Here is a 15,707-nt window from a genome sequence, read left to right on the forward strand (position 1 = left end):
GTCCAGCTGGTCGGCGTTCTAAGCCTTCTTCCGCAGCTTGAGATAATCGCGAATCTGCTCATGCTTGCTCGCGAAGAACATGCGCTTCCGATCGTTCCGCCACGCGAGCACGCCAATCTCGTCGGCGAACCGCGCGATATCCCTGTACTCGGCATCGTCGTCGAAGTCGCGGAAGAGGAAGCCAGACGTCGTCTTCATGCGCTCGTTCTCGAGCTGCCAGAGGCGGATCTGGTCGACGACGGTGGGCGGGAGGACGGGCTTGCCGTCGGCGGCGGCCTGTCTGTGCATCTGCTCGTGGGCGTGGGCGGCGAGGTAGGAGATGATCTGGTCGGCTGTGATGCCAAAGTCGATGGCCTGGCGGACGGACTGGCGAGTCAGACGACCGGAGACCATGCCTGGGAACTTGACGGAGAGGTGGCAGAAGAGAGAGAGGACGGCGATCTGCAGCTGCGACGTTGTGTACGCGTAGACCCGGTAGTTGGTCTCGACGATGATGCCGTTGGTCTGGTCGCCTGGTCCGCCCTGGGGTTGAGACAGGGCGTTCATGCCATCGGTCAGGGTGCGCGTCGCCGTCGAAACGTTGGTTAGGGCGCGTGCTTGGGGCGTGACAAAGTACTGGAAGGGTTTGTGGGAGGGTATGTAGACTAGGCCAAAGTCCATGAGGCTCGGAAGCATGTCTTGGCGCTCTTTGCTGAGGGCTTCGGTGTCGTAGACTTCGTCGAGCTCGAGAATCGAGAGCTGGAACAGGAAAGAGAGCATATCCGTATGCTTGGCCGTCTGCTGGTCGGTCGCGTCGAGCCACAACAGCAGCAGAGTCCAGACTTGGGCGTTTTCTTCTTGCAGCAGAAATGTAAAGCCAGCCTGCGTGATTGTGGTGCTGCCGCCTTGACGCTTGACGAGCTGGCCGGCGAGGAGCAGCTCCTTGACGGAGTTCTTAGGACCGCCGCTGTCGACGAAGCCGGGCGTCACGCTGTTGACAATGTAGTGTAAAATGGCGTCCCATTTCTGGCGTGCGTGTTTCTCGATCGACTCAATCGTGATTTCGGGTGAGCGGGGGTGCGGAGAGATCACGCCGAAGGAGCCTGGTGCTCCGTTGCCTTCGAGGGCCTCGCGATAGGACTTCGAAAAGTTGGCTGTGAGCTGTATCATTTGCGGAGCGCCTTGTGTTGGAACAGACATTTGTAGCATGTGTAGACTGCGGAGTTGTGCGAGAGCATGATCTTTGGCTCTGCTTGGGTCAGCGGTGCAACAAACAATCCTCGACGGTGCGCGTACCTCTTGTACTCGGGCTTCACGCGTGCCTCGAGGTCTGCTATTGGTATTGGTCCGGGAAGATATAGAAGCATCGTCACAAATGTCTTGGCTGGGGCAACGTCAGTCCATAGCCGGTGGTCAGAGGCCTTGGTGTCCTACCTAGTGGTGACAACATGCGTCTTGAGATGCATAATGCCGTGGAGGGGTTCAGGTACAGCTTTCTAAACGTTGTGCCGGGCAGCTTCTCCAGGTAGTCGGCCAGCTGGAGCGACTTCGTCAAGCCAGCCGACATGATTGCCAGAACCGCGCGAAGGGCGGTCTATACTGTGTCTATTGCCGCTAAGCGATTGATGTTGTATTCGACGGCACCTCGCTGTGTGCTCACGCACGTGGAATTCGCGTTCCTCGTCTCGATCGTTGGGGAAAGTAGGTTGACTGTGGTGTAAAGAGTCGAGCAATGATAAGGTTATGTTGCAATGCCTGGTTTCTTCGTTCTGATAGCTTGGCCGACATACTTGACGTGGACAACTGCGCTTGAAATAATTGGACAGCAAGTCCGTCCTCCGAGACTTATCGTGGTCTGGAAATCATCATCGAAGCTTGAGCTCACGACGCTTATCGAGAGACCCTGCCTTATCGAGGAGAGCGTTCTTATTGGTCATCCTCTGCAGCCTAAGGGGCCATTCATGCGCTCACGTGACGCGAAGTACCGAGGTCAGATATGCCGACCGTTATCCAGCTTATCGCGGCTCTTGTCGGGGCTCTGACGTCGCCCTCACGAAGTTCATCTGGAGCAACGAGCAGGAGCATAGCGTTTTGCTGACATTGCACATCGTCTCTGCGTTTTTGGGAAGATCAATTGGTTTCTTCTCCTGCTTAGGGCTTCACGAAACATATTACGACGCCATGCCGCCACGCCTGACGCCTCTGCGCTTCGTGCGCTCCGTATGTCCGACAGATGCTAGCTCATGTCTGTCTAATTGACCCTGTCCCTAACAAGAGCGCAGGTTATGAACTCTTTCACCAAGGACTCAGGCCTTGAGCCGAGGTATATGACCCTCTCCAAAAGTTGCTTGATAATTCAAATACTGATCGTCCCAGGTTGCTTGGCGAACACGTCCGTGACTGCTCACACTGAGTGAGATCGTTGTCCTCGATTAACAGCTGCCCAGTTTCGAGTCACCAATGCGACCAATGGAACCGTCGACTTTGAGCTCGACATCCAAAAGCAGCACACGGTAAGCAACACCCGAGGGCTTTCTCGATTCTTTGCCCGTGCTCACAGCGTAGAACCGCCTCAAAACCATCCACGGCGGGACCCTTGCATCTCTTGTCGACCTGGGTGGCTCGCTTGCCGTGGCAAGCACTGGTCGTTTCGCAACAGGTGTCTCAACGGATTTGAACGTCACATACATCGCCCCTGGCGGTGTCGTTGGCGATCGCATGACTGGGCAAGCTGTCTGCGACAAAATGGGCCGCACTCTGGCGTATACGACCGTGAAGTTCTTCAACAAGAATGGTGAGCTGGCTGCGAGGGGTAGCCACACCAAGTAAGTCCGAGTCCGGAGGCATCAAGTCTGTTCATTGACGAGTATAGGTACGTGTCCAAGACATGGGAAAATGAAGATTATGTTGCCCCAGCCGAGTTTGTGGCACCTGAGGAGGAGCAAGTGGATAAAGACGAGCTCGGCACCCTGAACAAGACGATTACGACTGGTAGAGAGTCGTCCGGCGTCTGGGGGAGGTCGTGAGCAAATGGCTGCCACAGAGACATATACCAGACATAGATATAGAACTCATTATTGCTAGCAAACCTCTGCAATCGTTACTGGAATTATAAACCCTAAACGCCTCAAAATACGCCCGTTGTGTCGTTATGCATGTTGTGTCTGGATTCGTTCCGAACATCATCGTCAAGTCGTTGAGTCTTCAGTCTTGCACCATCACATAGATCCTCTGCCGGACTCAGAGCTTCCTGCCCAGCTCTCGGCTCGTGCACACTCTGGCAGTGCTGGTGCCACGATCATCTCTCCCTTGGGACCCTTCCTTACTGCCCAAGACTCGCTGTCTCTCTCTTTCGCCAGATTACACAGCATGATGAGTATGCCAAGCATAATCCATCGAATTACCGCTGTCAAAATGGGCTCCCAGACAGGGAACGACCGAGAAGTCATGTCCTTGTCTAGCAGCACCCAGAGTGCAGCTCTAGCAATGTCCCAGGAGAGAACAATCGACAACAGGATACCGCCAATCAAGGCAACTACGGGGGACTGCGTCAGGCATTAGCGACTGCTGCCGCTTGTGATCAGGGGGACGAGGAAACTGACTCTTCGGAGATACTTCCCTCTGCCACGACGAGTGCATGCAAACGCGCTGACTATCACCAAGCCCACGGTACCGATGAGAAGCAGCGCGGCGATCGCAACGAGCATGCGGTTGGCTGCGATGCGGTTGCTCCCGCCCTGTCCCTGAGTCGGAACGACAAACGGAGTCGAAGTCGCGTCATTATACACGGACCTGTCGGCGTCGACGGCAAGCCCAAACTGCGCGATGGCTAGAATAAGGAGGAGCGCGGTAAAGCAATGCACGGCGAGCCTTGCGAAACGGGGACGGCTAGTGCGGCCGCCCGCCTGAGGAATCTGGATGGCGAAGAGGAGTTCCCAAATAGTGCAGAGTAGTAATGACTGGGCGATCAGCAGCATCCATGTCGATATTTGCGCAAGGATAGGCGCTGTAAGATAGATGTTCCGTCGCCAATCTGTGTCGGAGTCCCTGTTATTTAGATGCTCAATCTCGTAGCCGCATGCTGCAGTGTAAAGGATTGTCCACCTGCGAGAGGGTCAGCATAGGAGCCCGTGGTTTCTACAAGTTGGCCGTACAGTGAATATGTGACAAGAGCCGCTCGTAGAAAGAATACCCATGGCTTTGTTGGGTCCCTTTTGAAAGTTCTCAGACGGAACGATAGGAAGGTAAACACGAGGGCTGGAATGATGGTTAGGCCAGTCAAAGCTGTAGCAATGATGGAGGCGATGCGTGTAAGTGCCATCGTCTGGTGCCTGGCATGTACGATTGACCGACTTCTGGACTACGTGAGTGCTGCACACGGTCGTTACAGGCTGGGGCTTGCTGCTCCTTATTAGTATGAAACCCAAACTTCCCTCCAAGAAAGCCAATAGCTTGTGTGTCCGCCAATGGTCCATTTATCCTGCTCTGCGTGTTCATTGATGATGGCCCGCTCGTCGTGGGTGTATGACTGCCGACGCCGAGCTGACGTTGGCCAAGCTCTGACCTCATCGTTGGTCGGGCTGTGACACTCGTTAACGTCGGGCGAAGCCCGCTAAGAGCTTGGAGCTTGGAGCTTCAGCTGGCCGAGTCCACTTCCGGAGCAAAGCGGCTCGGCGCCAACAAATATGCGTAGGCGGTTTTCGTGCCAAAGCTGCACGCAGTAGTCATTGCGTCAAGTAAGTGGCTTGCACCTACAAAATCCAGCGTTATAGTTTCTTGGTCGTTGTTCCGTCACGAGACAGGGTGGCTGGCTGTTCAAAATGTTAGCAGCAGCCAAGGAAGTTTGTACTGGGCATGTCTCACTACGTTCTTCTGCGGCTCTCCTCGGGTCGCGATGATTCATGATCGGTCCGTAGATCATGTATGCGCATCTACTGAGGACAGACCTGCGGACGTCGCAAAACGTCTTGGGGCTGAAAGAATAAGACTGAATTGGCCTGCGAACATATATTCTTTGCAGTGCATCGTCACATATCAGACTTGAAGCCCTGGTCCAGATCTTCCAATCGAAATAGTGTATGGTAAACGTTTAAGAGTTCGTTTTCTCTGTCTCAATCCTTGTTATGACTTGCAAAACGGCCTATGACATCAGATGCTAGGGTAGTCTTATTATTGTCTGGCTCGATGTAACTAGCCGGCGTCTTAGTTGGGTTGCCATTGTGATACTTGGACACAATTAGTCAGGTTGGAATCAGACAAGAGTTAGGGTTCATGGGCCGTGAGACCACACTGCATAGGTAGTTTTAGAGCTGTTCCAAGGGATGCCAAGCATAGAATAGATAACCTGAAGATGAGCACTGATGAGAGGATTAATATACATAGATATGCACCCCCTTGAAATCTCGATGAGCATTAATTCCCTTCCAGGTTAGTCGTGAAGAAATATTAGGGGACCCTGCGGGTTCCCTGCGGAGTCGCCAGCAGGGGGGTCGGCTAGGAGGCTAAGGGCTACGAGAAACGTATATATAGGCTACGGAGGGCCCTCTAAGCTGCGGAGGGCCAGAATTCAGATATATTACGACCCCCGACCTATCTTCTTATCTGCTACGGACTACGTATAGAAGACCTCCTCACTCTGCTCTAACTAACGCTCTGACAAGAAAACGCAGCCATATATCTATACCATTATTGTCGTTTCCAAGGCAGCTCCGTCGCTGCAAAGTACCGTCCGCCATCGACGACCTAATTATATAGCTAAAATCCACTCTAGATGCATCTGCCATTTGAGCATGCCAAAATGCATGGTTCAAAGCATACGATGCGAGCGCGGGATAAGCTTCTAAGACCTGGGACTCCAAAGACTCAACGTAAATCCTCTCCTTTTGTAAACATTGTGCTCGTCTTCCAGTGGTCCCATGTGTCCTTCTGACTCATGAGAAGCGTCGCTGACCGTAATCCAGGACTCTTGTGAATGGAAGCACGATGCTGATGATCCGAAGCTAATAATACTTGGTTGACGTCTGATTTGACTGCGGCTCTCCCCTATCCATTTTTCCCTAGCTGTAACAAATTTGTCGAGTTCAGATATTCGAGTAAAAGCAAGGCAGGTACGCAAGATGGCAAGGTGACCTTGTCCAGAAAAGTCATATATCGTGTCTTTTCCGAAGAACCGGTTCGCATCATGGCTCAAAAACAATTCGGCCACACTTTCATGGACAAGCTATACCACTCGGCCGTCTCCTGAAGTGCTGTCAAGTGAGCCGGAGCTTGCGAGGGACGTTACATCGTCATACGGCGCGTTCATAAGTTCTTCGTCAGATCTGATTTCTAGTAGACCCTGCGAAAGACTTCTGATTTGCCGTACCAGCTGAGAAGCTGTCTATGTGCAGTGCTCGGATCTATCCCATTCTTTCAAGGACTTTGGAGGATCTGGTCGAAGAAAGCCAGGATATGATGCCATTCACGGAGTCGAAGGCGGCTTTGAGCGAGGATGGTCCACTGAAAGAGCTGTAAGACAATGTCAACATCCCCTTCGTCGACTTGTCCTAGGATAGCTGTAAAGACGTTTCTTAGGCAGGGTCGAAGAGACATAGCCTGATTGACAACGTATTTCGGGTTCCTGCCTTCTTCAAGATCTCGTAAGGCTTCATCCACAGCTAGAACGACCTAAAGGAATACTCCGTCAGCTTTTTCAATAATGTAATCGCGGACCTGAGCTAGGTCTTCTTTTGGGATATCTGATATCAGAGCGTTAGGTAGAGCAGAGTGAGGAGGTCTTCTATATATAGTCCGTAGTAGATAGAAGATAGGTTAGGGGTCGTAATATATCTGAATCCTGGCCCTCCACAGCTTGGAGGGCCCTCCGTAGCCTATATATACGTTTCTCGTAGCCCTTAGCCTCCTAGCCGACCCCCCTGCTGGCGACTCCGTAGGGAACCCGCAGGGAACCCGTAGGGTCCCCTGACATCTGAACTGTCAAGCCTGAGAATCGTGTATTGCTTGATGTCTTCAAGGTTGCATGATTCCATTTGGAATACATGTGAGCCGTGGGGCATTGAAGTCAAGTTATCATGAAGGGATAAGCAGACAATCAGCTATACCTTGACATCTCGAGCAGAGTCTATCAGTGATAGGAAGAAGATTTCCAACTCGCGAACAGTCATTGAGCTGTTTTCGTCTAGAGAATTAATGAAGATAATCGCCCGTCTTGGGGAGAACTTTCGATTTAAGAAGATGTGTATCATGCGTTTCCCGAGAACGTGTTTCCCGAGAGAGGCTGCAGAGCCACGATGAATGCGTGTTCGCGAAATTACAGGGTCATCGTGTGCCTTACCCTGCAATGCCCCAATACATGCTGGATGCTAATAACAAAGCTGCTAGATCACTGAGCGGAGCATTCCTTCAACAGAATGCTCAACTCCTTGTCCGCGACGGTTGAAAAAGTGTGCAACTACACATGCATCTTGTTGATCAGTGCGCAAGAGTTCGAAGCTGCGTTTCATCAGAGTCGACTTGCCTGAGCCAGGCTTTCCGAGGAGTCGTATCAGGCCACGATGTTGGTCAACATCCTTATCCTGTGTCCAAGGCCCGAAGACTGAGCATTTTGCTAGCCACATACAAGTATTTTGCACCGGCTCATCAATGCTTAGCCGCCGAAAATGCATTTCCGGAAACGCGTAGAAATTGAGGGTTGCTGCTTGCCAGTTAGCGAGTTTCGGAGTGTGAAAGGTAAAAATCTTATGATCTGGTGAGCGAACCCTTTAGTGCAATATTGAAAATTGGGGTTTTTGGCGATGGGTCAGTGTCTTGGAGTGTCATCTGGGATGCAGTTCAATCGAATGGCCAGACGTGGACCTTATGTACGATGCCGTCGTAGATCTCGATTAATTCAGCCGCCAACTTTTGGTAGTTCGGATCGCTGCACGACGAGAACCGGCAGATTGACCTATGATCACCGTCCAAAACTTCTGCCCGTTCTCGCGTATCCCCAAGACATGATGAGACGTCTGGCACAACCTGTGTTCTCTGAGGTCAGCGCGAAATTCTCTTCAGCGATCTTCCCACACTGAGTTACCTTTGACATCATGGATTGTCCAAACCTAAGTGGTAGCTTTAGGGGCAATCCCTCCTAAAATGTCTTGACACGAAAGTTGTACTTGAGCCAGAGTGCAGAGAAAGCATCCTGGCATCGCTCCAGGTCAGAATTCTTGAGGCATAGACTGCGAAGAATCCGCGCATTAGTATCCATAAGGACGAAACTAGCCAATTTCCGCGAGATCTCCCCGACATTCGCAGTCCAGCTGCCTCGATGCGGGCTGCCGATGAAGACAATGCCGACTATATCGTTGAGAAATTCCGTGGCCGCGGGGTAGGGCGAACTGGAACATAATGCCAAGGTCTTGAAAACGATCAGCAACAGCCCATAAACTCAATGACTTGACGTTGGAGTACCTCTTTTAGTAAGATTCCGCCAAGGGAGTGGGTTACGAAGATCACGGGCCTTCGTGGCGGTTTCTTGCGCCATAACTCCTGAAGGAGATCCTGCTGTGAGTGAAGATGCTGTTCTGATTCACTCCTCCTGCCTGATGTGGGTTTACGATGACTGTGTTGTAGCCGAAGACCATAATCCGGGCTTTTGAGCAGTCGTTTGGAAGGAAGTCGCTGGGCCAGAAAGGTTGGGACGTCTGCTCATCACCACTGACGGCCGAATGTGGCTCAGTAGACTTCATGCGTGAAAGGAACCGCTTCATCGTTGATGCGGACTGACTGCCCCCCTGGCTGTTTGATTGCCACGAAGTCCCCTCCCCTGCATCGACTTTTGCCGCCGAAAGTACCCGCTGGGTTGACCTCGCCGGCCCATGTTTTGAATGGATGGCCTTGCAGTCCATGGATCAGAATGATGCTGTGCAGCTTGTTAGCGGAATCCAACAACGCCTTGATGACAGACTAAACATAGGGTTACGTACTCAATTACTGGTTCACCTATGGGCTGATATACCACAGATAGTCCTGAATCTGCTGTCATCGAGCTTAGCTTTTGATGCGAATAGGTGTGTGGTGGGACCAACTTGGCATCTTCTTTCCGTTGCTGGCCGCCCGCACCCCAGCCTCAAGCATAGCCGGGGGCGATATGCAAATGCTCATGGCGTCGTCGTTGTCCATAGCTCTAGAGTGGTTCCACTTACGACGAAAGAACAAGGCCCAGTGTCATGCCATAAGTGTTGGGCTAGGTTCCTGGAGATGGATGACCAGGCTCCGGGCTGCGGGGGTCTTGTGATGGCAAAAACGAAGTATCACGTGTCCATGCAAGGTGGAGGAACTGACCTATCAACACCTGAATGAACGAGCCGCTGACATGAATCTGATTGAGGGACCAGCGGTGAGCGCCGTGCTGCTTGAGGTCTTCGGCCGTCAGACAGATACACAGGTACCATAGGCTACGTTGCCTTACCTACCTTACCAAGGTAATACAAGGTGCATCTCCAGCGATGCTGTTCAGCGTCTGACAAACGAGACGGAGCATCTTGACCTCACTTGGCGCCATTGACAGCCCCAAACCAAGCTCTCTTGCGTTCTCAAAGCGTATTTTTGATATCTTGGTTAAAGATCTTGATTATTGACATCTGATAGAGCCTACTTTCTAAGCTCCCGTCGTCTTGTACCGTATTCTCATTATTTGCGTCTTGGCGTAACATTCCCATAAGAGTTCAGCTGCAATGGAGGATGCATCTATGCTGGAGATCTACTGTCTGGACTGAGCCGATTCATCTCCTCCGCCTCCTCACCAGCAACACCTTCATAACCCCAGTCTCCGCTTGACCGGAGTCCACCCCTTTTCAACGAGGACACAAATCCAAGGACGAGCGCCGCCACGGAGGGAAACCCGACGTCTATCAAGACATCCATATTCGCCGATAAAGGGCCAGGAGCCACGGGATCGATCTCGTATGCGAACGCAAAAAACATGTTCCACGTGCTCCTAATAAGGATGAGGAACGACGCCACGAGACAGTACAAGGCAAGCTAGACAGTTAGCATTCACTCCCCAAGTACGGCGAGACAACCTACCTTGTCGAGCCCGGCCGATTCCTTCGTCCTCCTCCACGCGAACACACCAGTGCTACAGAGCACCATGGCCTGCATGGAGCTGATGAGGTCATATCCAACCTGCCACCTCGTGGCCGTCTGCGCAACATTGCCGTCCGCGCCCTCGGCCTTGGTGCCCGCATCATACGAGTTGCTGTTGCCCCTCGCCGCCTGGGTGAATCCGAACCGGAGCACGGCGAATGCACACAGCCCGGCGGATAGGCATCGCACCAGATCAAAGACCTTGCCGTGCGTGAAGGGTTCCTGCCAGACGTAGTTGACGGCTGCCAGCAGCGCACCGGCGTAGAACAGCAGGGCAACGGACATGAGGGCTGTGCCGAGGTTTTTGGCCATTTCGCCGACATCGCGGAGGCGCATGAGAATCTCGGCAAGGGAGGCTGTGGCGGGGCCGTGGATGTTGGGGGTCGTCGAGGCTAGGTGGGAAAGCGTCAGGGTGCTTATCGCGAGGAAAACATTGGCGCTGCAATTTGCCGGGTTAGCTGGTGCGAGGGGCGGCTGAGGGGTTCAACGAGAGGAACACGTACAGCGCGAAGGCGAGAACGCCATGTTTCGCCCAAGGAACGAAGCGACGTGTCGGGTCCTCATCGCGGGGTACGGCGAGGAGCAGGTAGATGTAGGCACTCGAGAGAACGACAGCGAGGATAGGGTAGATGGTCGTGGCGAGGAGTTGCTCCTCTGCGGGATCCTCGGTGAAAATGCCGTCGGAGACCATGGCATTGATTGGAGGCTAGCGATACATTGGTGGCGAGTGCGCCAATGCGACGTGTGTCGATGTTATCGAGGTCGAGATGACGAGTGCTCGCGTTCAGAAGTTGACACAAGGGCCTCGATCGTGCCTCTGAAGCACTGCCAAGAGCGGCCCGGGACTCCGAGCGCCGTGGAGCCAGAGTGCGTCAACCTGGCACGAGGCAGACATGTATGTGCATTTGGGCCTGTAATGACCACTCGAGGCCTGCAACTTGTGATCAAAGGTACTGCATGTCAACGAATGTGATTCTGAACATTCGTCGTTACATGTTGTCCCGACATCGATTCGGTCATGGCTGCGATCCAGATTTGTTGGTGAAGGCCAACCTGTGGAGATGCAAGTGGGGAAGACGAAGGAAGGCCTGGCCGCTTGCTGTAAGGTACCGACAGAAGGATCCAGCAGCTAGAGAATACCCCGAGAGCACTTTCCCCTGAAGCTTGTTGAATTGACGGAGCGAGAGGCAGTCACCGAGGCAGCCACTGCCAGAATGACCAGTCTGTTGGGTCAGGCAGGAAGACGGGCAGAGCTACGATACTTGGTCTTGGCAGGTACCTGAGGGGCCTGAGGTAGGTACCCCCACGGTACCATCATTACAACTGGAAGTCACGTCCTGCCACGGGCCAAAGGGAAGGCAAGACAGACGATCCCACCACAACCCCTCACTCTTGTCGTTCATTCTGTCGTCCGCGTCTCGGAACGATGCTTGGGCAGCCAGGCAACCCAGCGACCAAGCAGCAGCCAGGGATAGTCGATCAATTCTTCCACGTGCAATGCGGTGTCGTGAGACGCCTTGCCTTGCTCGGTACTGGCCTCTGATCTCATTCCCAACGTCCGACAAGTACGACATCAAATGCCAATTCCAATTGTGCTTGCAGAGGGCCGGTCCATCGGCGCCATTGGGAATAAACCGCGCACGTAAGCAGCGAAGGGCGCTCTCTGCAAAGCACGGCCACCTTTACCTTCGGTTCACAGGTCAGCAACGATTAAGGCATCTATTGGGCAGGAAAGATGTCCGGTCGGTGCGTCGCCCAAGTGGACCGCCGCCGCCTTACGGTGGGCTGGACATAGTGGACGACGAGGACAAGGACAAGTGGTGGTAGTACGGCGTTGACCGCTAAGACACGACAGGGGCCGCGAGCCGAGCCTGGAGGGGCAGCGCAAGGCAGAGAGAATCGGTGCCCGACGTCATCGTTGCAGGCGGTCAAGACAAGCGGCAGGGTTGGTGCCGGCGACGGGCTGCGCGCCAACGACGGGATGGCCCCGGGACTTGTGTTGGTGTCGTGTTGCGCGCTGGTCTACTGGCGCTGAAGACATGGTGCCTACCTACGCTCAACAAGCTCTGATGCCGACCCTCTAAAAGACCCCGAAATGCCACATCCAAGATACCACATGTCGAAGCCGCCCAGAACATCCCACACGCCGCACCAGAGGGTCAGTCAGTCAGCACTGTGCCAGGGCATGGGGGGCGATCTCCCGGATGGAGCATCCAGGGGCACAGAAGACACTGCTGCCCGAGAGGCGAGTTTGGGCATGTTGGGTTGGTGGTGAAAGGCAGAAGAGGCTAGACCCTGGCGGCTGTCATGGACGAGATGGGGAAAAAGAACGACAGCCGCTGGGATGAAGGGTTGTAATTTGAAAAGGTATAATGAGGGTCGCGATGGACTCAAGCAGGGAGGACCTTGTCTGCCGCCTCGCACGTCGCCGCCCGTGGCATGACTCGCTGGGCATTCTGTTAGGGATTTCCTCAACAGCCCGCAGTGTCTGGGTGGGAGCATTGACAGCAGCACTAACACTTATGCCCCCCCTGCTGCGCGTCCAAGATCCCCCACCTCTAACCTCAATCGTCGTCATCAAAGCCGGTTTCCCCTCCATTGTCGACCAGCGAGGCCAAGTCCCGTCAATCCAGAGGTTTGTCGACATCGTATCCCGGGGCCTGGAACCATCTCATCCCATCTCCTCGCCTTGGGCTTCTCGCAAATACAAAACCATCTCTCCCCCCCACAAGTTCAGATCGATCATCTGACCAGCCCCCTCCATTTCCACCGTCTGGACAGGTCCTTCTTTGCCTTTTTAATACTGCTGTCTCTTGTCGCCAGAGACAGACACTCGCCCACAGCAACCCAGAAACGAGGGCGCCAACCACAGCCCCCTCCATCACAGGCCAACGTCACCTGAGAGGGGTCACGGTCGCAACGACAGACCAGCCAACAACCTGTGATATCACCCGGCACCGCCATTCCACACCCACACCCCCCAATTAGCCAGTCGCCATCCATCTTTGGCCCTCTGCCACCGCCGTCAAATCACATCTCACAGCTCTGGTTCTCTCTCTGTTCCAGGCGTCGTTTCCACTTTCCGCCACAACATCGGATCCAACTTCCCACTTGATCCGCCCCGAGATTTGCGTCATACGTCTCTCGGCTGCCACCACTGCATCCACATATCGCAGTGATCCCGTCTTTCCAAGAATCGACATTGACTGTCATTTGACCTCCATCTGATTCGCAAACCAACATCGACAGCAACCCCTTTTTTGTTGCTTTCATTTATCGATCATCGGAATCGACTTCTTTCAGGAGACTTTGTCTACCTGTTTCCATCACCGCTTTAATACCCGTTCCTTCAGATTCGAAAACTCCAACCATGGCCAACCGCTGGGACCGCGATCGCTTCGCCTACGAGCGAGAGCGAGATCGCTTTGATGACCGGCCACCTCCCCCTGGCCGCTTCGAAGACCGACCGCCTCCTCGATTTGACGATCGTGACGATGTCTACTCTCACGCGCCTCCTCCTCGCCGCCCTCGCGAACATTCTGACGAGCGATACGACCGCTACCCACCTGCTCGCCCCCCTCCTGGCCGAGGCTTTGATGACGATCGTGACTTTGTCCAAGACCGTCGCTACTACGGCGATGACGACCGTCTTCCCCCGCGCCGCGATGACCGGGATGTGGAGCGCCGCGTCTACATTGACCGTGAGAGGGAACGATACGCCAGCCCTTCGCCTCCCCGCCGACCCACAATGGTCCGCCGTCAATCATCCCTAGACACCTTCGACCGCCGCCCGCTGCATTTCCTCGACCGAGAGCCTCGTGAAGAGTATGGCCAGATGACGCGTCGCGAAGATTTCCGACGGGAACGTGAGCGTGAGGAATTCCGAGCGCCCCCTTACCAGCCGATTCCTCTGCCTCGCACCCGCCAGCTCGGCCCTGCCCGACCAGCACCCTACGATGACATTTCAGTTGCCGAACCTGGCTACTACGGTGACGAAGAGTTCCGCACCATGCCGGAGCGTGTGCGCGAACGGGAGATTATCCGTGACAAGTCCTCGAGGCGGCGCCGCGATCGCAGCCGCGAGTCGAGAACCACAAAGACATACTCGCACCGCGGCAGTTCACGATCGAGCAGCACCAGCAGCCGCACGTCGAGCGACAGCGGCGGCACAGCCGTACGCAGTGAGTACCCGAAGAAGGGCAAGACGAGAATCCCCGCCCGACTGGTGTCCAAGAGGGCACTGATTGAGCTGGGATACCCGTTCATTGAGGAGGTAGGTTCTTCTTGCTGATCGCCACTTTTTGCTCCTTTGCTGACCACTCAGGGCAACACTGTTATTGTACTCAAGGCTCTCGGCCAGGACAATATCGATGAGCTGCTCAAGCTCAGCGAAGAGTTCAAGAAGGGTATGTAGAGCGTCATGATGACACTACGAATGGACGCTAACCATTAGCAGGTGAGCTGGAACTTCTCGAGGAACGCCGCGAGGAGGTTCTTACCATCGCTCCACCTCCACCTCCTCCGGCACCCGTCGTCGTCGCACCCCCGCCAGCGCCAGCTCCCGGTTGCTACACCTGTACCAGTCGCCACAACACCAGTTCCACCACCTGCCCCTGTCGTGGTCCCTCCGCCCCCCGTGCCCGTTGTTGCACCGGCTCCTCCGCCCCCAGCGCCTGTCTACTACGAGGCGCCGCCTCCACCGCCGCCCCCAGCGGAAGTTGTTTACGACCGCACCGTCATACGCGACGTTTCGCCCACTCGCTCAGTTTACTCTTCCGCCTACACTGATTCGGGTGTTCCTCTCTACCACGAGCACCGCGAAATGTCATCCGAGATCCCGGTCGGCCCCATGGCTCTCGCAACCCGCCATCGCTCTCAGTCCCGCTCTCACCGCGAGATTCGTGCCGAGATCAAGGCTCTCGAGGCTGAGATGCGCGAGACCCGCATTTCGAAGCGTCACGAGCACCGCCACGACCGCGACCGCGAGATCGTGCGCGCCGAGCGCATGCCCGACGGCGCCCTCGTGCTGTTCGAAGAGAAGGTCGAAAAGGTCGAGCACGGACACCGGCCGGCGAGGATCGAGAAGGACAAGAAAGGTAGGATGGCCATCAGCATCCCGAAGAAGTACCTCTAGGTGCGGCGTGCTTTTTTTCTCTCTTCTCGAACATCGGGCACGACCGAGACACGACAGTTACTGATGCTTTCTCTTCGGCAGGGCCGTCCCCGGGGTTGATGAGAGCCATGCTTGCTACTCTGACATGAGATGTTTTGATTTCGAAGCGGCCTCTGCAGAGGTGTCCAGACAAGACAAATTGAGGTCTTGTGAAGGTAGTACAGAAAATGTTCTTTGACGTCCTAGAATGACTCTGTCTGGAAGAGCACGGTCGTGAAATGTTGAATACTGGACGTGGTGGATATTACGTTTCGGCGCTGTTCTTGGGTTTTTTGGCACGCTGGGTTCGGGAAAGGTATCTTAATCACCGTACTGTAGAGGTGTATACGAATTATGACTTGTACTCTGTTCGGATGGGTGATGCGATGTTGCTGTTATCAAGGATCTGTCTAGCCATTGAGGGTTACGCGCCCCCCAAGCCAGTCAA

The 15,707-nt window shown here is 54.5% G+C and overlaps 7 protein-coding genes across 7 annotated transcripts; 2 read left to right on the forward strand and 5 right to left on the reverse strand.

Annotated features, from left to right (window-relative positions):
• Positions 1-18: 18 nt before the first annotated feature.
• VDAG_07377 (RNA polymerase II transcription factor B subunit 2) lies at positions 19-1,546 on the reverse strand (the record flags this gene model as incomplete). The annotated part of the gene is made up of 3 exons (XM_009656282.1): positions 19-1,228; positions 1,276-1,363; positions 1,414-1,546. The coding sequence occupies 3 exons, from the start codon at positions 1,544-1,546 to the stop codon at positions 19-21; spliced, it is 1,431 nt and encodes a 476-aa protein (XP_009654577.1).
• A 614-nt stretch (positions 1,547-2,160) lies between these two features.
• On the forward strand, positions 2,161-3,005 carry VDAG_07378 (thioesterase superfamily protein; the record flags this gene model as incomplete). Its single annotated transcript, XM_009656283.1, has 3 exons — positions 2,161-2,199; positions 2,545-2,804; positions 2,852-3,005. 3 exons carry the CDS (start codon positions 2,161-2,163, stop codon positions 3,003-3,005), a joined length of 453 nt encoding a protein of 150 aa, XP_009654578.1.
• Positions 3,006-3,931: 926 nt separating this feature from the next.
• Positions 3,932-4,460, reverse strand: VDAG_07379 (uncharacterized protein). The gene is made up of 2 exons (XM_009656284.1): positions 4,134-4,460; positions 3,932-4,083 (listed from the first exon to the last, which is right to left on the reverse strand). Exons 1-2 carry the CDS (start codon positions 4,452-4,454, stop codon positions 4,042-4,044), a joined length of 363 nt encoding a protein of 120 aa, XP_009654579.1. The 5' UTR covers positions 4,455-4,460; the 3' UTR covers positions 3,932-4,041.
• A 3,647-nt stretch (positions 4,461-8,107) lies between these two features.
• Positions 8,108-8,603, reverse strand: VDAG_07380 (uncharacterized protein; the record flags this gene model as incomplete). The annotated part of the gene is made up of 2 exons (XM_009656285.1): positions 8,108-8,377; positions 8,577-8,603. The coding sequence occupies 2 exons, from the start codon at positions 8,601-8,603 to the stop codon at positions 8,108-8,110; spliced, it is 297 nt and encodes a 98-aa protein (XP_009654580.1).
• A 91-nt stretch (positions 8,604-8,694) lies between these two features.
• VDAG_07381 (uncharacterized protein) lies at positions 8,695-9,004 on the reverse strand (the record flags this gene model as incomplete). Its single annotated transcript, XM_009656286.1, has 2 exons — positions 8,695-8,881; positions 8,946-9,004. 2 exons carry the CDS (start codon positions 9,002-9,004, stop codon positions 8,695-8,697), a joined length of 246 nt encoding a protein of 81 aa, XP_009654581.1.
• Positions 9,005-9,708: 704 nt separating this feature from the next.
• Positions 9,709-10,798, reverse strand: VDAG_07382 (uncharacterized protein; the record flags this gene model as incomplete). Its single annotated transcript, XM_009656287.1, has 3 exons — positions 9,709-10,002; positions 10,048-10,546; positions 10,611-10,798. The coding sequence occupies 3 exons, from the start codon at positions 10,796-10,798 to the stop codon at positions 9,709-9,711; spliced, it is 981 nt and encodes a 326-aa protein (XP_009654582.1).
• Positions 10,799-13,477: 2,679 nt separating this feature from the next.
• On the forward strand, positions 13,478-15,241 carry VDAG_07383 (uncharacterized protein; the record flags this gene model as incomplete). The annotated part of the gene is made up of 3 exons (XM_009656288.1): positions 13,478-14,380; positions 14,468-14,517; positions 14,569-15,241. 3 exons carry the CDS (start codon positions 13,478-13,480, stop codon positions 15,239-15,241), a joined length of 1,626 nt encoding a protein of 541 aa, XP_009654583.1.
• Positions 15,242-15,707: the final 466 nt, after the last annotated feature.

Source organism: Verticillium dahliae, genomic scaffold (assembly GCF_000150675.1).
Source record: "Verticillium dahliae VdLs.17 supercont1.16 genomic scaffold, whole genome shotgun sequence".
NCBI lineage: Eukaryota > Fungi > Ascomycota > Sordariomycetes > Glomerellales > Plectosphaerellaceae > Verticillium > Verticillium dahliae.

What these genes read in the sequence shown, in the direction of transcription:
- VDAG_07379 (XM_009656284.1), bottom strand. Translation starts at nt 4,454, where the DNA reads ATGGACCATTGGCGGACACACAAGCTATTGGCTTTCTTGGAGGGAAGT. An exon ending in GCTCTTGTCACATATTCACT is followed by an intron (nt 4,084 to 4,133) that starts GTACGGCCAACT and finishes ACCCTCTCGCAG; the next exon opens with GTGGACAATCCTTTACACTG.